The 22,908-nt window shown below is 38.9% G+C and overlaps 1 protein-coding gene across 1 annotated transcript in view; it reads left to right on the top strand.

Moving 5' to 3' along the window:
- Window positions 1–20,879, top strand: part of TTF2 (transcription termination factor 2) — a 48,923-nt gene extending 28,044 nt beyond the window's left edge. Inside the window, exons 13-23 of the mRNA XM_031967371.1 lie at window positions 1,350–1,531; window positions 4,427–4,580; window positions 4,732–4,823; window positions 5,482–5,564; window positions 6,039–6,172; window positions 6,893–7,063; window positions 11,873–11,931; window positions 14,325–14,478; window positions 15,940–16,022; window positions 17,168–17,242; window positions 19,906–20,879. Of these exons, the coding sequence (XP_031823231.1) occupies window positions 1,350–1,531; window positions 4,427–4,580; window positions 4,732–4,823; window positions 5,482–5,564; window positions 6,039–6,172; window positions 6,893–7,063; window positions 11,873–11,931; window positions 14,325–14,478; window positions 15,940–16,022; window positions 17,168–17,242; window positions 19,906–20,050 (1,332 nt within the window). The 3' untranslated portion in view covers window positions 20,051–20,879. The remainder of the gene's footprint in view (window positions 1–1,349; window positions 1,532–4,426; window positions 4,581–4,731; window positions 4,824–5,481; window positions 5,565–6,038; window positions 6,173–6,892; window positions 7,064–11,872; window positions 11,932–14,324; window positions 14,479–15,939; window positions 16,023–17,167; window positions 17,243–19,905) is intronic.
- The last annotated feature ends 2,029 nt before the right edge of the window (window positions 20,880–22,908 follow it).

Raw genomic sequence — 22,908 nt, forward strand, 5'->3', positions numbered from 1 at the left:
TTTGTGTAACAAATGTTTTATGTATATGTTCATATAAATATTTTAGCAGAATATTGACAAACACTAATAATTATTTTGTTAACAATGGAAAAGGAAATTCCTGTGTCTGTTTGTTCTCAGGTATTTTATACTGTCCAGTTATTTTAAATGGATTAATACAATATTGCATAATATGGCTGATACTATGTGTTTTTGTTTACTGTTTTTTTTCCTCTATTTAAATCTATTTTAGCTTTAACTTTGTTTGAAGTCATGATTACTATCCCTGCTTTTTATGTTTGTGTGTATCTCTCATTTTTATAGCATTTCCTGAATGCAAAACCATGCTCTCCCCCATTTCTTTTTATCTTTTCTTTTTTTTTTCCCCTGAAGCAATTGGGGGTTAAGTGACTTGCCCTAGGTCACACAGCTAGGAAGTATTGAGATTTGAACTTAGGTCCTCCTGACTTCAGGGCTGGTACTCTATTCACTGCACCATTTAGCTGCCCCTCCAGCATTTCTTATAGTAGAAATAGGTCTACTTTATATGAATTGTAATAATAACATGACTACAGGAAGCTTATATGTGTCGACTCATAGTTTTCCACAAGGATAATCAGTGTATTACTGCACTTTTTGGATACTTTAATAATGCAAATTCTATTGTATACTGGACATATCTTTATCCACATTCATGCTATCTTAAAAAAGAGATGATTGTGGCAAATGAGTGAGAGGTCAGAGGGTAGGAAAAGTAATAGATATAATCAAGAAAGTTCACTTTTTAGGTAAGCTTAATTGGTTTTAGTACAACCTTATAATGAAGAATGTGTGACATTGATAATTCTTTATTGAATGAATACTTTATTTTTAGTAGTAAGTTGTTTTTTATGGTGGCAACAAACCCAATTTAAAGAGAAAAAATGACAGCTCCGTAAATGTCTATTGTCCCTGAATAGTAACCATGTAAATATTTTCCACATCATTTGCATTTAGTGCATATGCTGCTGCAATAAGTATCAATTGCAGTTTTTGTATTTATAGACTTATCTCTTTGTGGTGATCTTTTGAATGTAGCCATTGTGAATGGAGAGGGTTTCTTTTACCCTGTTTTTGAAAGATTGCTTTCTGCTTTAGAAAATAAAGGTATTCTTAGATGTTGTCCAGACTTAAGTTCTTACTGAAGAAATATGAATTAATATGATGAGGTAGAGACAAATTACTTATGTATACCTCTTCAGTTAGGTTAGGAACCAGGAATTGAAACCAATTCTCTGTTTAATGTTCTTACCATTAGCCTTCCCATTTGAAGTTATTGCATCACCAAGCTGTTATTGGACAGCACATCACCTTCTTCTCATCTTCTCTAGGACTGCACATCACCATTGCTTCAAATAGTCTGGGCTCGCATTATCCTGGATGAGGCTCACAATATTAAGAATCCCCGAGTGCAGACCTCCATAGCTGTATGTAAGCTACAAGCTTGTGCCCGCTGGGCTGTCACTGGAACCCCCATTCAGAATAACCTGCTGGACATGTATTCATTACTGAGGTAAACTATCTCTCTAAGATTCAGGTGGTTTGGTTTGGAGAGTATCCCTTTCATGGAGAACCTAACTATGAATCAGGTTTCTTATACAACAAGATGAATCTACTAATCTTTTTAATAGCAAAAAGTCTTTATAAATTAATGATGCTTGATTGATAAATGATTGTTTTTTTATAAGAGGTTTTGGCATTTATTAAAGTAACTCATATGTATGCAGATCTGTAACATTGCTTAAAATACATTTTTTTATTTGCTTCTGTTTGATTCATCAGGTAACCCTGTGAGCTAAATATCTGATTGAATGAAATCAGTGAATGGAAGGAAAAAAAAAGCATTTATTTATTTTTTATTTTTTTAAATTTTTATTTAAAAAAACAAGAAAAAAAGAAAAACAGAAAATAAATACAAAATAAAATAAAACAAAACAAAAGAGAACATTGTCATGTACCCAGCGGGAACATTAGGGAGGATTCAAAATATATAACAAATTAACAGATCAAGAAATACTTTCTTAAAATACATTAGAAGAAATTATATTCATGAACACCCATCCTTTCTTTACTTCCTTATAAATTGCTTCACACCTTTTTTACTTTATCTTTTTTTCTCTCTTTCATCCCCTCAACACTTTCAAGCAAGTTATAGTTAAGAAAAGATATATTTATGTATACATGTATATGTAAATATATATATACACACATACACACACATACATCTTTCCAATCTCTTGTTTTAATTCGGCTCCTTGTCTTGCTATTACTTAACCTCCCCTCCCCCATGGATCCCTTCCTTTTCTTCTTCCCTCACCCTTTGCTTCCCTTATTTCTTTATAGATTTTGGAGGGTGCTGTACCTTTCGTGGTATAAATGTAGTTTTGCCAATTAAACCCATTCCCAATGTGAGTAGGTTTTCAGAACTACCAGCCCTCTTCCCCCCTTCTAATGCCTGTGTCTGTTCTTCCTCTGTACCTCATTTGTATAATTACTATTTTTACCTGAACTTTGCCAATATTTCTTTTGAGCTACCATATTGTTGATGTGAATCTTAAGTATATAGTATACATTTTCCATGTAAAAAAGAAAAAACATACAATTTGTCCATGTTGAGTTCCTTGAACTTGAACTTTGGTATTGGCTCTTATGTGTTAAAATTTCTGTTAAGTTCAAATTTGATTGATAGAAAGTCCTGAAAATCTGCAAGTTCATTGAATCCATTTTTTTCTCTCATTCAGTATTATGGATAATTTTGCTGGACATGATATTTTTGGCCACAGGCCTAGTTCTTTTGTTTGTTGGTAAATATCATTCCAGGACCTGCAGTCTTTTATAGTTGCTAATAAGTCCTGTATTAATCATAGTTCCAATTTATTTGAATTGATTTTTTTGTTTGTTTCTTGTAAAATTTTCTCTTTGATCTGGGGGTTTTGAAATTTGGCAGTAACATCCCTGTGGAGCTAGCCTGGAGGTGTTTGCACTAATCCTGGCCTGGGATCTTTCTTCAGATCTTCAATTCTATCCAGAGAACCCCAGATCAGCCCCAGGTCTTCTTGATTTTTCTCCAGTCTATGGGCACCTTGAGGCTCAAATTTGTTCTATTTGTGAGAATAATCAGGAAAGCTTGAAATTTAACCAACCTCTTCTGCCACTTTTCCAGAATCCTTCCCCTTCCCCCCCCCCAAAAAAAAGCATCTATTAAGCACTTTTTGTATACCACATACTGTGTCAAATGCCAGGGATACAAAGAGAAGACAGTCTTTGCTTGTAAGGAACTCATTGTAATGGGAGAGGTTTTGGCTAAAGTTCAAATGGAAAAACTCAATGATCCTTAGGGTGAAGCATCAAGATATGGTAACATACCTTCTTTAATGCCATTTCTTTTCTGACATTGAACTATGACACAGTGCCAAGGACTTTGGAGGTGAACACTTTCTTTTCTGGATCTGCAATAACTATGGCTACTGGGGAAGGGGCTGTAGGAGGGGTGGAATTAGTTACCAGTTCTCATTTCCACAAGGGGTGCTTCCCTGGCAATGGCTCTGGAATCAGCCTGGAAGGAGGACTGATACTCTTATGCTTACCTGTCCTTTGGTAGCAGTTGTTCAGTGGGTGGTGGTAGGGATGAGGGGGCTCTTTTCCGTAAGGGTTGTTCCCGGGATAATGACTGTGGGAGTTGGGAAGCAAGATTGGTGGTCTGGGCAGTGCTGCTCTGCTTGAGGTTCCTGGGTATAGGTGTTGGTCAGAATGGGGGGGACTGCTGCCTACTGTCTCTGTGTCAGGATGCCTTGCTGCTTAGAGTTGTTATTATTCCTGTTTGTTAGATGAGTAAACTGAGACTTGGAGAGGTAAATTATTTACATGTGGCTAACCACTTAGTAAGTTCAAAGGTCAGATGTGAATGTAGTCTCTGTCAACTACAAATATAATGTAGTTTTCCAGCCTTACCACCCTACCTCTCAAATGCCAAATAAATTGACTTGAAACAAAACAAAAAGTTCACTTAGAACAACAGAAAATCATGGACTTACTCTTTTTCAAAAAGCAGGGTCTAGAGCAAAGTCCACAGTTTATTTGAGGCAGGCACAGAAGAGTATTGTTGGTTGTTCCATAATGTATTCCTACAGGGATGTCAGACTGATTTATAGAGAATTTCACTTCTTGGTTATTGTGCTTTTGTATCTGTCCACAGATATCTATGGAGAAATTCCCATGTTGTCATGTGGTTTTAGTAACTGATCATACTGTCTTGATCTATTTGATGGGGCTTGGCTTGATGATCTCTTTTTAGTGTAGTTGGATGACAGATGAAACACAAAATATGGTTTACTTTTCCCTTCAGGTTATGTTTTAACCTTTTACTGTTATTCCTTTTTTCTATCTCATTCATCCCCTTCAAAATCAGGTTTCTCCGTTGTTCTCCATTTGATGAGTTCAAGCTGTGGAAGAATCAGGTTGACAATGGTACAGCAAAAGGAGGGGAAAGGTTAAGTATTTTAACCAAGAGTCTTTTACTGAGAAGAACAAAAGACCAGCTGGATTCAACTGGCAAACCTCTGGTAACTTCATTTATAGTTTTCACTTGAATGCCCAGAGGAGGAGGGAGATGATGTCTTTTTCATTGTGCTCAAATAGGTACCTGCTTGACTTCATGGATATTATAAATGTGTGTCTGCACCCCAGCTTAGTATTTCTTTTCCTCTTCATCAGGTGATATTGCCCCAACGTCACTTTAAGTTGCATCGATTGAAACTATCAGAAGATGAAAAGGCTGTTTATGATGTCCTTTTCACAAAATCAAGGTGTGTGATTTTTTTTAAGTGCACTTTATTTCTCTCTGTCTCTGTCTTTCATATCACTCAGATTCTCTTTCCTTTGGTAATAAGTGAAAGGTTACATTGGGGTCTTTTGTGTTTTATTTGGATTTGTTGGATCTTCCTTCTTAATAGTCCAACCTTTTTTCATATTTGCTTTTTAAAACAAAAATCCCTCAGGTTTAACATAATGTGCATAGTTTCTATTCAGCACCTAATCATAACAGTATTGTAAGATTATCTCTCTGCTCTATTGGTCAGTGTATAATATTCAGAATCTCATGTGACCTTTTTCTTTACTTTGCTCAGTGATACTTTGATAATAGCAGCTGTCTTTCCCCCTCGATCTCAGGTTTTCTGTCATTTTCTGTCTGTTTTTGTGACTTTTTCTGTCTTTTATTAAAAAGCCAAACTTTTTCTAGTTCTTATGACATCATATTCAGTTATTTCTTATTATATTGATTTCAGCTGATGGGCTGTCTGGTGCCAGCGGCCTGGTGCTGCTGGCACATAGCCATGGTGATCGTGACCTTCACTTGAGGGTTTCTTTGAACACCAGTGGGCGGCTGTGGGAAGTGTTGTGTGTAGTGGAGCACTTTGTAAGTGCAAGTGGTGGTTATCATGGCCTCTCTTTCGTTCGAGCCAGATCAACTCTGCAGTCCTACTTAAAAAGGCACACGGGTGAGAACAAGCAGTCTGGAAGGAGCCCTGCTAATCCCTTCAGCAGAGGTAGGCCCTGCTCCAGCCTGAGTGTGGGGATTTATCCCAAAGATTGGCAGTTCCATTCATGGGGGCTCTTCCCCGTGCTGACTCCATCTGTTGCAGCAGATTGCCTCCCTGGTAGCCTTGTCATAAGCACATGTGCTAATAGGGCCTTTTGGGACATTTTTTCAGCCTCCGACTAGGCCTCAGGTCTGTCAGGGAGCCCAGCTGGACACCTTGCCGGCTCTGGCCACAGGGAGTCTGAAGAGCCCAGGTCCCCTTCCACATGCAGCAGAGGGTGACCACAATATATGTGACGGCAGGTGGCCTTTGGTGGAGGGACATGGACCCAGCAAAATACCCTCCAAGGCATTTAATCAGATGTCTTCCTGGAAAAGGCCCACAGTTTTTCAGAAGCTGTCTTCCAAGTCAGTAGAGCTGGGTTCAAATTCTGCTCTCTGCCCTGCACTTTATCTTCTGGTTTGTTTCTCCCTCTGGCAGTGACAAAGGAATTTGAGTCTTATGCCCCTGGGTCCAGCACCACAGCCGCCTCCCAGTGTTCGAGCACCGTCCACATCCTGTCCCTGTTGCTGAGGCTCCGCCAGTGCTGTTGTCATCTCTCTTTGTTAAAATCAGTAAGGAAAACTCTCAGCATGCCCTTAGTGCTCTGGTAAATTAAGGAGCCCCAGGTCAGTTTTAGTTAGAATGGTGTCTGCTCTCTGGCTTCCAGATCAGGGGCTAATCTTTCATTAAGGGGCAGACCGGGAGTGCCACAGACTTGGGTGACTCAGTGTTATTCTTCCTCTTCAGTCACTGTTGCCCCTGTTTGGGACTGGCTGTAGTGGACACTCAGTGCTGTGAGCAGGGATTGCTTGGGCTTTCAGATGGAGACGTGTCAGCTGGTACCCATAAGCCACTTAACTAAGGAATCATTTATATGCTTTTGCCTGGTTAATTTGGTGACCCTGTCTCTCTAAGTTTTATTATAAATTTATATGTATGTGTATATACATATGTATTTATATATAAATAATTTTGATTTTTGTGGAGCTGAAGAACTGAATGGAATTAACTTTTACTCTGGGATTACTCTTAAATTTAACTGAAATGGAGTTTGAAAATTGGGGAAAATTGACACCTCATATATCTTTTTATTGCTTGCCACTCTTTTAATATTGTTGGAATTACGCATTGACTAATATTTCTGTGAGGATTTACTGATGGTATATTGTAAAAGATTTTGTTAAGTGTTGAGCCCAGCCCTCAGCTTGGATCAGCAGTTTGGCTAGTTTTCTAAATTGGCATAGGCCTTTGGGCCTTTTTTTCTGACCTTGGATTTGTCTCACTATGTCTAGACTCTTGACCAGACTGAGCTGAAGAATGAAGGCCTGTTGTTTACCCTGGAGGAGCAGCTCAGTGCATTGACTTTGTCAGAACTCCACACCCCGGATCCGTCTGCCACCATCAGCCTTAATGGCACACAATTCAACGTGAAACTCTTTGAGGACACGAGAGAGAGTACCAAGGTATTGTGTGGTTGAGAGTCATCGCCGTTGTGTGGAAGGCGTAAAAGTCCTGCTTTCCTTTTTGCTTTGGGATTTCACTTGGTGAATTTCACTTTCCTCCAGTCTTCAACTCCTTTCAGATTTGATGATGGCCAAACCCTGTGCTGAAGAGAGCAAAGCTGGCAGAAAACAGCACATTTGAGAAGGGCCAGGTTACCCCAGCTGATTATTCATAGTCTGAGGCATTTAAAAAAAAGTCCAATTTTTTTTTCTGGGATATACATTACATCAGGGGAAGGGAAATGCCCAAGCACTGAACAAAGCTGCAAATCCTTCTTTTAGAAAGAGCTTTTATCAGAAAGCCACAGAAGGAATCTGAATCTATGAAATGTGGGCTATACCTGAGTGCCAGCTGGTTTTTGCTCATTGAAAAGCTTCTAACTATTAAGTATTGTTTCTTACATGGCCTGCTACCTTCATTAATCAGTCCATTCTGCTTTCATTAAAGTTTATTAAGGCTGACAGTTCCTTCCAGAGGGTGGCAGAGATAGGATGTAAACTGGCTTCCAGCCACTCTCTTTCTTAGCTGGATGATATTTGTGTGCTCTTCTCCACCCTCCCCTAAGTGCGCGTCCCCTTCTCTGTGTTTCTATCTGAAGCGTGCCATTCTTACCCTTAAGTTCCTTCTTTATCACAACTGTCCTCCTGGTTTGAAGCTTTTTTGTGTTTGCACGAATGCCTGGGAGGGAAGTTGCTGCCTATAGAGAACAAGGGAATGGTTTTGTTTTAACAGAAGTGTGCTTCTGTGTGGTTAAAATTCTAAATGGCCTCAGCTCATTTGCTGCCATTGCACCTGAGCAGCTGAGAGAAGCGTAGAGGGGTAGGGCCACGGGGATCGAGAGCCTTCTTGTGCTGGCCATTCCAAAAGTTGGCCAGAGGGTTGTGGTGTGGGAGAAACCGAGGGTCTGGTGGACTGGGCTGTCATCCAGCCTTTGTCATTTATTAGCTGGATGGTCTTTACAAGGCAAGTGTTTAGCACAATGCTTGACACCCGCCAAGCATAGAATAAGTGATTTGATTGATTTACGCACTCTGAGCCTGTTTCTCTGCTTTAAAATGAGAAAAAGAATATCTCATTAAGGAGATTCCTCCTTAAGGATTTCATCATATATAAACTGGATGTTGTTTAGAAGATTATTGTTTCTTCAGAATTAGAATGAGTTTGAATAATTGATCTTGGAAATCCTGTCTAATTTTGAGATTTTGTGATCTGTCTTATGTGGTTCATAGGATTGTTGCTTGATTAAAATTAAATATCAAAACCTTCTATAAGGAGGATGTTAGGGTATCATTATTTTACATGGTAGCTTTTCAGATACTGGAAGACAGTTGGCATGCCCACCTACCTCACCCTATCTTCTCTCTACCAGGCAAAACAATCCCAGACTCTTCAGTCAGTCCTTATACAGCATTAATTTGAGGATCTGATTCTTATTTGGCCCTTTGGGTGCTCTCCAGCTTAACAATGTCCTTTCTAAGCTGTGCTATCCCAAACTGGCTATATTGCCTCAGATGTGATTGGATAGGAGCAATATACAGCACTTTCTTATTCTGGAAGAAACTCTTCCTCCTCTCTCCTCCTCCCCACATCCTTTCCCCAGTGTAGCTCAGGATCCCATTAGCTTGTTTCACTGCTGTGTCATACTTGTTATGTCAAACTGACCTTATTTTCTTTTTTGGTAAATCAAGGAAATATTGTAGTTTTTAGCAAAATATTTGATAAAGTATCTCATGCTAAACTTATGATAAAGATGGAGAGATTTGGAGTAGGTAATAGTTTTATTCTGTCCTCTAAGTAATATGGAACTAGCCCCTATGGAACTGATTAAATGACCAAATTCAGCATGAGTGCTGATAACTTCACATCACCTTGGAAGGAAATCCCCTTGGCCTTGTGCTATTTAACGTTTTTATGAGTCACTTGAATATAAGGGCATAAATGATATTTTTTTCTTTCTTTTTGGGGGGGAGGGGTGTTCATAAATGATATATATTCTTGTCAGTTTTTTTTGTTTTTTTTTTTTTATACAGCACAGTGCTAGGAGGGAAAACTAACTTACTGGTTACAGTTGGGATCCAAAAAGATCTCGAATGTCAGAAAACTGGGCTAAACATTATTGCAAAAAACTGGGAATTTATCTGACCATTCTGGAAAGGATTTGGAAACTCTACCCCAAAAATCGTTAAACTGTCATATATACCCTCTCAGCAATATCACTAGAGAGATCAAAAAAAGAGAGAAAATTCCCATCTGAACGAAAAATAACTATAATAGCACTTTATTGTCACAAAGAACTGTAAATCCATCAGTGGATGACCATCAGTTGGAAAATGGCTGAACAAATTATAGTTTATAAAGATAATGGGATATTATTGCACAGCAAGAAATGACAAGAGAAATCTGGGAAGATTAATTTTCGTGTAGCAAAGTGAGCAAAACCAAGAGAACAATTCACTGCCATACAGCAACCCTGACAAAATGTTGCTACTGAAAATATGGGGCCAATAAAGGAGCCTTACAATTTACCAAAAGTAGTTCAGTAGTCTCCTTTAATTCATCTTTGGAACAAGCTCCTTCTCTGTCTTTAATGTCTGTCCTAAATCATACATACTATAGGACAAACTCTAAAGAGTGTCTATCCAAATGCATATTGAAATCTGGGCAATAGACATTCTTCATCCACTTGGTCTTTCATATGTGGAGAACAGACTAAACCCTTCACAATAATTAAGGAAAACTTCCAGTTGTGGGGTTTGATGAGGTCGGCATTATGTGATCCACAGGGAATCCTTCTCTGACCTGGTCTCTACTGTGATCTTCTCCATGACATTGACAAATCATTAATTATCTCCACTCAAAGGATATGTACATATGCATTATACACACACACACACACACACACACACACCCCACATACTATGGGGAGAGAGACAGACAACTAGTTGTCCCCTGCACCTGCTCAGTGTTCCATCTACCACATCCACGAGTCACATCCCAGAGCCTAAGCTGAGGTGGCCCATCCTCCCAGGAGCCTTCCCTGACCCCATGTCCTTGTGACTCCATTTGCTTTTCTTGTCAAAGGTGCAGCAGTGCTCTGGCATTTCTGCTCCAGTTCATGACAGCTGAGGAAACTGAGGCAAACAAGGTGAGGTGACTTGCCCAGGATCACACAAATTGTGTCTGAGGCAGGATTTGAATTCAGAGAGATGAGTCTCCTGCCTCTGGACCTCCAGCTGCCCTTTGAACACTTAGTAGGTGCCATGACCTGAACAAGCCACTCAAGCTCCCTGAGTCTGTTTCCTCACCTGTAAGATGGGCAGCCTGGGGCTGCTTCTGACTCCGGATGCAGTTCTTTGTGCCTCTCCCTTGTGACCTCCATCCCATCCCCAGAGAGCTTTCCCTGCTCTGTCCCTTCTCTTCTTCAGTGCTCCCCTTGCTAGAGGCTCCTTTGCTGCAGCACACAGACCCACCGAGGCCATCCGCATGCTTAGAAAACCTTCCCTTGGCCAGCATCCTCTCGAGTTCTGATCTTTCACCACCGATCTCTTGGAGCTGCAGAGGCCTCCCCTCCCACTCATTCTCATCCCTCAGTCAGGCTTTCACTCCCACCCACAGATAAACACTGCTGTGTACTTCAAGGCTCTGTCCTTCCCCTCAGCTCTCTGACTCTCCACACTCCCGGTTAATCTCTGCTGCTCCTGTGGGTCATTTAATTTTCTCCATTCAGAGAACATAACACACATCTATGGGTTCAGTTAATTCTTTTCATTCAGAGGCTTCCCATACATGCATACATATATACTTAGTCTTTCTCCCTCTAATATGTGTCACATCACTAATTTCTTGTTGGATATCACCACTTGGCTGTCTCACTAGCTTTTTAAACAACCCCTACAAAGTGGATTGGTCTTGGGTTTTTTCTGTAGCATTTGCCTTAGAGAGTTGTAAGATTCCAACATGATAATGCTATAAAGTACTTTGGAGATCCTAAAACATTATATAAATGTTGTTTAAAAAAAAAAAAAAGTGTTACAGGATGAACCTAATCTTTTTAGTTTTAAGATTCAATCTCCATCTAGCCAATGAATACCCTGAAACTTTAATGGAGGGCTGCCCAATCCAGGCATGGACATTGGATGGGTTGGAACAACAATTAGAGTAAAGGAGAAAAGTGGAGGTGAAAGAGGTAGTTTTTGTAATGAATTAGTCATTCAACAAATATATCAATCTGTGTTGACAAAGAGAGACTTTATGAGTTAGGCATTTGGGGAATGACTAGTGTAAAGGAAAAAGGCATCAGTTAAAATGTTAAAAGAAAAATACTTGATAGTAGTTGAATTATGTGACCTAATCAAACTGGAACTTCAAGTTCATTTCTATTTATGGTATTCATCAATGAAAGTTTTAATTTGGGTGCAAATTAAAGAAGTCATTTGACTATTTCTCTCTGTTTCACCCACTCACACTATTCAGTAGATTAGCCTATTGACAGGCGATTATTTGTAGGAGGCAATATTGAGTAGCACATATACCTGTTTAAAAGAAGAAAGAAACCTTCATCATATGGGAAAGACACAAATGAATATATTTAGTTCAGGATTTTAAGTGTGTGTATGTGTGTGTGTGTATGGTTTCTCTGCATGATAATAAGCAAAACCCTGTTGTATATAAAACATAAGCCCAGCTCTGTGGATTCTTGTAATTTTAATGTATACAAGTAATATATAAAGGGTTTTTCATAAACTTACAAATTAATCTCTTTTATCTAGATCTCAAATCTGTTAGCAGAGCTGGAGCTGATCCAGAAAAAAACAGAATTTCAAAAAAGGTAAATGTAATGTATCACTTTCCTGTGCTTAGTTATGACTAACTGGAGAATTGGTACTGTTCGGTGATTGTCAAAAAATTTTTCCCAAGGACCTTGAGTCACACCAAAACGGAAAGAGTACAGCAATTAGAGTGGATGTAAACCATTACCTATTCATGATTATGAATGGAAATTTTCTTGTGGTACAGACTGAAGGAGAAATCTCTCCAGGAGCCCTATAATAATAAGTGTCTGGAGGAAACTTTCTAAAAGTAAAAAAGCAATTTGAGGTCAGTAACTGCCAGAGAGATGACCTGATTATCTCTGTTGTTTTTCTTCAATGATAGAATAATGGATTTATTCTCTAGCTAGATTCCAAGATATATAATAACAAAAAAGATATCCGTTTAACTAGAGGTTCTGGTTTTATTTTGACAGTATTTAGCATAAGTAATTCAAAGAATTCATTCTTTACCTTTTATGTCATCAATTCAGAGCTAGGGTAAACCTATGGCAGCAGAATCTGAGCTGTTCACATGTGGGACTGGCTGCTTGTAAAAGTGGTAGAGTCGTGTTCCTCAGAAGCCTTGAGGCAGCATGGAGTCTCCCTCATCAGGCCTGTTACAATGAGGATTTCTTTCCTTTATGGTTTGCACTAGATGACTGCTGTAGTCCCTTTCAACTCTCAGATTCTAAAGACTAGATTTTGTGAAATCTCAGAGGCCAGTCCCTAATGATGTGACAATTTGATTAAACAGACATTTTTCTTAAAGGTGCCCTGGGGATATAAAGGCAAAACCAAAACCATTCCTTCCCTCCCTTTCCCCCTCTCCCCCCCCCCTCTGTCTCTCTCTCTTTCTTTTCTCTCACTCCTCTCTTTTCTCTCTCTCTCTCTGTCTCTCTCTCTCTTGTGATTCTCTCTTCTCTCTCTCCCTTTCTCCTCCTCCCTCTCTCTCTCTTAGTTTCTCCCTCTCTCCTTCTATCTCTCCCTCCCTTCCTCTCCTCTCTCTTCTCTCTCACTCCCCCACTCCTAAACATGAATATGTGTGTGAGATGCATATATACACTTTGGAGTGGAGATATTTAATGAGGGCCAAGGACAGAGTCCTGAAGTCTACACCAGCACTTATCTCTTGGGCAAGGATGATCTAGCAAAGGAGACTAAGGCGGAGTAATCAGAGGAAATGATGGAGGCTAATATTTCTTTAGTGCTCTAAGAATCCCAAAGTCCTTTTGTATGTCATATCACTTGATACCCACAACAACCCAGTGGAATAGATGTTATTATTGTCCCCATTTTAAAAGACGCATCTGAGGCAGAGAGAGCTGTAAACCTGCCCAGAGTCGCACAGCTTTTAAGTGTCTGGGGTGACATTTAAACTTAGTCTTAGAGATCCCCAAGAACAATGTTCTGTCCGCTATGCTTGGGCAGTATAATGGAAGCCAAGAAAGGAGAGAGTGTGCTGGCAGGAGAATGGACAGAGTTGTCAGAAACCACAGGGTGGTCAGGGAAGCTGAGCACTGACCAAAAGGATTGGCTTAGCAGGGAAGAGATTGTAGAGAAAGGAATTTCCATGGAGGAGGGGGGTAGTGAAAGCCTGATTCTAAGGGGTGAAAAGTGGGAGGGGAGGCAGAGGCAATGGTAAGCAGCTCCAAGAGATGATAGTGAATGATCAGAATTGGAGAGAACGCCCCGGCCAAGGTTTTCTAAGCATGTGAATGGCCTTGGTGGGTCTGTGGGCAGCAGCAAAGGAGCCTCCAGTAAGGGGAGCACTGAAGAAGAGAAGGGACAGAGCAGGGAAAGCTCTCTGGGGATGGGATGGAGGTCACAAGGGAGAGGCACAAAGAACTGCATCCGGAGTTGGAAGCAGTCCCAGGCTGCCCATCTTACAGGTGAGGAAACAGAGGCTCAGGGAGCTTAAGTGGCTTGTTCAGGTCATGATACCTACTAAGTGCTCAAAGGGCAGCCGGAGGCGCAGGTCCAAAGGCAGGAGGACTCGTCTCTTTGAGTTCAAATCTGGCCTCAGACACTTCCTGGGCAAGTCACCTTACCTTGTTTGCCTCAGTTTCCTCAGCTGTCATGAACTGGAGCAGAAATGCCAAAGCACTGCTGCACCTTTGCCAAGAAAAATAAATGGAGTCACTAGAAGTTGGACTAATTGAAAAACAGTAACAACTATTAAGTATTTAATTCCTTGCTGACTGAATTATGACAGAGGTAAGATCTGAACCCACATACTTTGACTTTAAAGCTGGTGGTCTTTCCTCTGTATCAGATTTCTAAGGATTTGGAGATGGTGCTTAGGTAGAAACCCATCCTTCCACCTGAGGACTTGAGGTCATGCCTAACAGGGATACTGAGACCTATAGACTGAGTGAGAGCATGTTGTATTTGTTCCCTTTTCTGTTTTTAGTGTCATTGTGTCTCAGTGGACCTCCATGCTGAAAATTGTGGCTCTGCATCTTCAGCGACGTGGGCTGACTTATGCCGTCATTGATGGCTCTGTCAATCCCAAACAGAGGATGGACCTTGTCGAGGCCTTCAACAGAAGCTACAGTAAGCCTCAGGTAGGAAATGGATCATGAAAAATGCTGACTGAAATCTCCTGAAGATCAGCAGTCTAATTTCTCTCTCCAGGGCACAGATTGGTCAGTTTGACACTGACTATCTACAAAGGTGTAAGTGAAAGGTGACAATATGAGGCTGTCAGCCTTCAGCCTTGCCAAAAGGAATTAGTTCTCTTACAGAAGACATTTGGCTTCATAGATTCCTTTTCTATTCATAGTCCTTTGATGTCAAGAATGCTTAAGGCTAATTGATTACTAACAATAGGATTACCTGTTGGAATCCTTACAAAGTGTTAACTCATTAGGGTTGATAGCCAAAACGTGGTGTTCTCTTCTTTTATATAATATAATGGTTCTCTCTGGGAGCAGGTTTCTTGGGGAGGTTTTCTGGAGGGAGCCTTAGTTTCAGTTCAGAGTAATAATCACTCTAAATACAGCCATGTTTATTTTCTCCTGTTTCTGAATCTTCTTCCTGAGGCCCGGTTAGCTTTCTTAGAAGCCTATCTCTCCTTGGTTCCAAGAGCTCTTGCCCCTAATCTTTTGCTTCCACCGGCTTCAGCTTCTCTTCTTCCAAATGTCTCTAGCCAGCACCAAGGTGAAAGTTGGAATGAATCTGACTCCACCTTCGAGAGTGGGCTTGTGGGCTTGTGGGCTTCTGTATCTCCCAGAATGCTCTGTGTGTGGCCCTGAGAGCTTCTTGCTTATATGAGCTCTCTAAAAGTATGAACACAAGCATTGTTTCTATCAGTTCCACTTAGTACCTTGTTTCAAGTTCTGGCCCATAACATCTTGTAAGATCAGATCAGTCATACTGAACCATGCTAAATTAGATAATTATTGTCTCTATCAACTCTAAAGAGTTAACACTTTGTAGGGATTCCAACAATTACCAGTCTCTGAAATCTACTCCATTTTAGCTACCATTAAAGAGAATCTATAATTGCATCCCAAACTGCTGACTTTTATGGCAAATACATACAGGTTGAAAGTAGTACTCCAGCCTACTTCCCCTGTAGAGCATGAATTTTTGGCTACTAGCAAAATACCCAAATTCCAAACACTGGATTATTTCCTCCTGTGAATTCATCAACATGGTGCTTTTTGTAATGACTTTGCTCTTCCTGGAATTCTCTATCTTCATGAACTGTTAGGAGCAGACAAGTTGGTGAAGCAGGTTGTCTGAACTGTGTATCAGAGCTCCAGCTTTGTATCTGACTCTCAAGCTGAGACTGACTACAGGTAGCACTATGTGTGTCACCGACACTCACTTTACATTTGATGTGTGACTGCTAGGAACAGGTAAAATGGAGTTTTTATTAAGAGGAAGTAAGTGATGGAAAGAAGATCTTTTGATTCCCCATGGAATCATGCAATCATTGGTGAGAGGAGGAAATCCGGCAGCAGCCCATGTGATGATCATGATGGCCTTTCAGAATTAGTAACATGTGCTTCCTTTTGAAGGTAATGCTGATCTCTCTCTTGGCTGGAGGCGTTGGACTGAACCTCATTGGAGGGAACCACCTTTTTCTTCTGGATATGCACTGGTACCCACTGCTTTCTTTCCATATGTAGGACAGATAGGAGGTGGGGATCTGCTTTATTTATCGAGTTTTCCCTTTATTCTCTAGAAGTGCCTGGGCCATCTACATGGATGTGTTGCTTATGTGTTGTTACAGTAGAACTAAACATAATGTGTTTTTTTTTGGGGGGGGGGGGGTGGGGAGGGGAGGGTTTCCAGAAATCTTGAATAAGATTTCAAATGATGACTTAGTCTTCCACTTGATTGCTAAAACTCACATCTGTTGCTATGGTAACTGAAGCACAGCCATTTCTGCCAGCTGAGAGCAAACATCTGTCAGTTTCAGCTGCAACACCATGTGCCATTTCCAAAATACATTTTCTGGGATCCAAGAACATTTCAGCTTAGGAGAATTAAAAAAAAAAAAAAAACAGTTACTCAAAAAAAAGCACGAACTTTTCAATTACATGTACAGGAAACTGAAGTATATTTAACATGCCAACTCTATATTATTGTTTGTGTTGGACTTGACAGGGAAAATACCTGTAACACAGTTATACAGTTTGCATATAAAAGTGAATGGATTAATTGCTATGAAAATTTTTAATAATTATCCTTTGTTTTCTTGACTTTTACTCCAATCTGGAATTTCCATGTTGAGCAGTGCTCCTAGGGATTCTTGCTGTGCTCCAGTCCTCAACAACTTAGAAGTGGTACAGTTGGAGCTACCATACTGGGCTGAGTTCTGGAAAATTAGGTTCAGACTTTCTTGTGCTTGGCCCCACACAGGTCTTTATGGGGGAAAACTGAATAAGGAATATATGGTAAAGAATCATGGCAGTTCCTGAAACAGAAGGTGATTCCCAGAGATTTAAAGAGACACTGAAATGTTGAGAGGATTTTAAAGAAGAGACTGGGGTTGAAAATAGATATTTTTGACAGGTTGACTCTTTGGAGATAGGTCTCACCCTTGCCTCAATAGCAAACAGTTCTCAAATAAAGACAGGGCAAAGAATAATTAAGGAGGAAAGACACCTCTCTATCCAAAAATGTGGAGGACAGATAATTGCACAGTATTACAAAGATACTGAAGAGCAAGTTTTAAGCATCATGTCAGTGAGTACAGTTCAAGTTGCTGAAATCTTTGTTTTTTCCTCTCATCTTTGGCAGGAATCCAGCACTTGAGGAGCAAGCTTGTGACCGAATTTACCGAGTTGGACAGAAAAATGATGTTGTCATACACAGGTGAGAAATGACCTTTAGGGCTCAAAAATCCTTCTAAGATTTTTTGCCTTCTTTGGGTAGGGTATGAGCTCTTCTACCTTTGGCTTATTGATTTGAAATGATTTATGTATGTGTTCAACTATTTGGCCACCACAAAAAAGAGCTGCTATAAATATTTTTTTGTGTATATAAGACCTTTTCCTCTTCTTTTGATCTCCTTGGTGAATAGGTTGAATAGTATTGTTAGGTCAGAGTATTGCACAGTTTGTTAACTTTTTGGGCACAGTTCCCAAATTGCTTCCCAGAATGGCTGGCCCAATTCACAATAATGCATCGATGTGTACTTACAGTCTCTCCAGAATTTATCACTTTTCTTTTCTGTTAACTTTGCCGGTCTTATGAATGTGAAGTGGTACCTGAGAGTTCTTTTAATTTTCATTTCTCTAACCATTTGGAGTACTTTTTATATAGGGCTACTGATAGCTTGGATTTCCTACTCCCCAAACTGCTTATTCATATGCTTTGACTATTTATCAACTGGAGAATGGCCCAAAAATCAAATTTGAATCTGTCTTCATACACACATGCACACATACACACGCTCGTGCGTGCACGTGTATATGTGTGTGTTGGAAATCATACCTCTACTACAGAAATTTATTGAAAAGGTTTATTTACTTTTTTTTTATAACCACTTAACTATTTTCCTTTTGATCTTAGCAGCATTGGGTTGTTTTCTTTTTTATGCAAAAACTCATATTTTATGTAATTGAAATTGTATACTTTATCTTCTGTGATTTTTGCTGTCCCTTGTTTGATCATGAGCTCTTTCCTTATACATAGTTCTCAAAAGTAATTTCTTGTTCTTTTAATTTGTTTATAAAGTCACCCTTTGTGTCTAGATTACATGTCCACTGGATGTTATCCTTGTATGTGGTATGAAGTTAGTTCTAAATCTGATTTCTGCCAAACAACTGTTTTGTTTTCCCATAAATTTTTTTTATAATAATTTTTTATTTTAAAAAATACATGCAAAAATAGTTTTCAACATGGACCCTTGCAAAACCTTGTGTTCCAAATTTTTCTCCCTCCTCTCTCCCCTAGACAGCAAGTAATCCTATATAGGTTAAACATGTGCAATTCTTCTAAACATATTTCCACATTTGTCATGCTATGTGAGAAAAATCAGATCAAAAAGGAAAAAACAAACAATAACCACCACCACAACAAAAGTGAAAATACTATGCTTTTATTCATATTCAGTCTCCAAAGTTCAGAATGCAGATAACTTTTTCCATTCACAAGTCTATTGAAGTTGCCTTGAATCAACTCATTGTTGAAAAGAGCCAAGTCCATCACAGTTGATCATCATATAATCTTACTGTTGCTGTTTTCTTGGTTCCCCTTACTTCACTAAGTATCAGTTCGTGTAAGCTTCTCCAGGCCTTTCTGAAATCATGCTGCTCATCATTTCTTATAGAACAGTATTCCATTACTTCTGCATACCTTATCTTTTTCAGCCATTCCCAACTGATGTTTCCCCTAAATGTATGACATGTAGTGAGTTCTTACCATAGACTTTAGTATCTTTGAATTTATCAAGGCTACTAGGCTATCAAGGCTACTAGGTTTGTCTGTTTCAGTGTATCATGGACCCACATAGATCATGTACTGACTAATCTCTGCTTTTTAACTAGGATCAAATTGTTTTGGTGGTTGTTGCTTTATAGTATAGTTTGAAATACTCTTCCTGCCCATTTTTCATTTTCACCCTTGAGATTCTTGACTTTTTGCTCCTCCAAATTTTTTTTTTCTAGTTCTAAAAAATAATCCTTTGATAATCTATCATGGCATTGGATAAATAAATTAGTTTAGATATTTTCGTTTTTTAAAAATATCACTTGGCCTATCCAGGAGCAATTAATATATCTCTTATTTATGTCTTTACTTTCATAACCAGTGATTTAAGTGTATTCATTTAGTTTCTCTGTAGATTTTGGTAGGTAGACTCCTGTTCTGTAGTTATTTTACATGGAATTTCTATCTCTTCCTATTAGTTTTGATTGGTATTATACAGAAGTGCTAATGATTTGTGTGGATTTGTTTTATAACCTGTTATTTGATTAGGACTCTCATTAATTCTCCTTACATTTAATACTGCCTCATTTTCCATATATACTATTTATCATGTAAAGGAAAAATCCATTTATTCTTTTGTCTTACAGTGTTTCTAAACAAAAAGATGTTTATACTTTTAAAAAAAAGTTTTTCCTGCATTTCTTGATATTATCATATAATCTTTGTTGTTCTCATTATTAATGTGGTCACTTATGTTTATTGTTTTCCTAATACTAAATCAGTTCTAAACTTGAAATAAATATAAACTGTGGTCATAGTGTTTAATTTATATGATACTGTTTTAATCTCTTTGTTAACATTTTACTTCAAATGTTTATATCAGGGTTCGTTAAGATTATTATTCTATAGGTTTTTTTCCCTTTTTTGACTTCCTAGTTTAGGTTTCAATATCTTATTTATAGTTTTAAAAGAATTTGTTTTATTTTGAAAAGATTAGTGCACGAGTTTCAAGTTATGTAAGAGTTTTTTGGTTTTGGTTTTTTTGTTTGTTTGTTTTTTGGTGCATGCAGCCTGAGGAAAATGATATTATGTTTTGGGTTTTTTAGGTTTGTCTGCGAGGACACAGTGGAAGAGAAGATCTCATACCTGCAATCCAGGAAGAAGGATTTAGCCACACAAGTTCTGTCTGGATCTGGCGAATCCTTTACCAACCTCACCCTTGCTGACCTCAAAATCCTATTTGGCGTTTAATTTTTCTATCCAAGACAAATCTGAACAACCTCTCTGGGGGAATATTCAGATGCATCTGCACTGAATCCATCGGTTCTTCTCTGAAGTGGATCATAGTTTACAATACATCATGATTCCTTTGGAGTTGTAGAGGATCTTTGTATTGGTCAAAGTGGTTCAAGTCTTTCACAACTGGTTGTTTACAGATTATTCTTCTGGTTCTTTTCACTTCACTTTCCATCACTTCATATAAGTGTTCTTAGGTTTTCCTGAAACCTTCCCCTTCATCATTTCTTCCCTTCTGTGACCTCGTGAGGGGAGAGAAGTTAGGCATATCGATTCTGTTTCTGCCCCTTCCCTGCTCAATCAGCCCCTTTTTTCATCTCACTCCCATAGCCCCAGAAAGTGACAGTCATGCTCTCTCAGAAAAACTGAGGATGGAGCATTTGTTTGTAAATCAGTATGAACACTCTGGGTAGGAAAAGGAGTTTAGAAACCCAAAGGGACATTCTATGTTTAGAAAAAAGGAGCTGTAGGGCTGGGAGGTTATGGCTTCTAACAACCTTCACAGAACTGTGCATCGTGTTGTATAAAGCACTTAGCCAAATCCTCAGGAAACCATCTGTTACAATGGGACTGGGTAACCCAGTTAATCTCTGGAGACACCACTTCATTTTGGCATTTTCCTACCAGAGAAGTTTGTCCCATAGACCTTCTTTCCTTCCTGGCAGGAGCCTCTCAGAGAAAGTCTACCAGGCAACTTTCCAATTAAATCATCCTCCTATTATTTCAATAACTTGGGGTTTTTATTGGTATTCAAATTATAATAAACTCTGTGAAGTGCCTGGCAGTTGTTTGTTTGGGGTCTTTTTAAAAAAAAATTTTTTTTTCTCATGATAATTTGTACCTACAGAGAACAAGGAAGGCTTTTCTTAAGTAGAACTCTTCCCCCTCAATCAAGGGATTTGTAAGGCAAAGATTCAGGGTATACTCCAAAGTGAAGCACCTGTGTGAACTGGGACTCCACTGGTGCCTCTAAGGAAAGCTACTGTTTCTTAAGGTGTAAACTGCACTTCTGAGGAATAAAAGGAAAATGATATGGTACAATATAAGAAGCTTTAGTATAAACAGCTGAAAAAAAGAATGAGTACCAAAATTTAAAATTGCTTCTCATAGTATCATTTCCAAATTCTCTCCTCTCCAACGCTTCCTTCATCCATTGAATAAGCAAGAAATAGTATGCATACATGTATGTGTGTATGTCATGTAAAACATTTCCACATTAGCCATATTCTTAAGGGATAAAAGCAGGAAAAGAAAAAGGAAAAAAAACATGCTTTCATCTGCATCTGTACTCTGAATCCATCAGAGTTCTCTCCCTGGAAGTGGATATCATTTTACATCATTTTTTCATTGGATTTGTGCTAAATCACTGCCCTGGTCAGAGTTCCTGTCTTTCCCAGCTGATTATCTCTGTAGTGTTGCTGTTACTGTGTAGGTTATTCTGGTTCTACTCCCTTTACTGTGCATCAGTTCATATAAATCTTCCCAGGTTTTTCTCAAATCTTCCCCTTCATCACTTTTCACAGCACAACCATCATATAATGTTCATAAAGTTCTTCAGTCATTTATCAATTGATGGGCACCTGTACAGGGCCAGTATTGAATATGTCCATGAACAGCTAGAGTTCAGTCTAGGTATTAATAATTGTAAAAACATATTTGGTAAAATTAGGGTAATCTTGATAGAGAATGGCAGGCGACAGAAACAAGGAATTTTAACTATTAAGTACTTAGTATTGATAGTTAAGGTGGATACTGAAATGTCAAAGTATGGATTATGTATTAACTCTGGAAGGTATATGATGTCAACTGAAGGTAGCTAGTAATATTGTAACACTAGCCTAAAAGGTTAAGTGTTTTCATATAAAGTATATAAGCACTGGCACTCTGGAAATTGTCTTCTACCTGGCTTTGGGTGAATACTCACACTTGACATTCAGTGGAGCTGAACTCCAACAGACATCCCCTCAGTTTCTATTCTTTGCTACCATGAAGAGTTTCTATAAAGATTTCTGTACATTTGGGTCCTTTTTCTTTGATCTCTTTGGACCTGGTTGTGGTATTGCTGGGTTCAAAGGATAAACACATAGCTCTCTGGGCATAGTTCCATATTCTCCAAAATGGTTGGACCAGTTTACAACTCCACTAACAATACATTAATGTCTCCTTTTCCTTACATCCCCTCTCCAGCATTGACCATTTTCCTTTTCTGACATCTTAGTCAATTTGATGGTGAGAGATGGTGCCTCAGTCATTCTTGATGTTTCTAAAAACATTTTTTCCCCCTTTTCTCTTTGATGGAGAAGACAAGGGCACATCACAAACAAAAGCTATTAGCTCCCCCAGGTTATAAAATGACAGCTTTTGGAAATAGGTTTATAGTCTTTAACCCCTTCCCATCTGATCTCCCCACCAATGGACTGTAGTTACAATGTGATGTGTCTCAATAGGGAAGGAAAGGATGCTTGGATTACAAATGCTTATTAATAGAGGAAAAATTGGAAAAATTCATGCCCTATTCAATTAACCAAAAAATACTTAGCTTTCTTCATTCCAAGTACTATATGAGGGCAGAAATGAGCCAACAGAACAGACATCCCTATAGCCATATTTTGTTTTGTCTTTGTTATAATCTGCAGTTGATTCCTTTTCTATTTATTGGGTGTATGATAAGATTTTGGTTTGTGAAATATCCAGAAAACAGTATTGCTCAGTTTTGCATTTTTTGGTAAGAGCTTCTAAAATCTTACTATGATTCTTCATGGTTGTCCTTTAAACAAATCAGTAGGAGGAGAGTTCAAGAAAAGCCTTGATTA

Source organism: Sarcophilus harrisii, chromosome 4, assembly GCF_902635505.1.
Source record: "Sarcophilus harrisii chromosome 4, mSarHar1.11, whole genome shotgun sequence".
Lineage (NCBI taxonomy): Eukaryota > Metazoa > Chordata > Mammalia > Dasyuromorphia > Dasyuridae > Sarcophilus > Sarcophilus harrisii.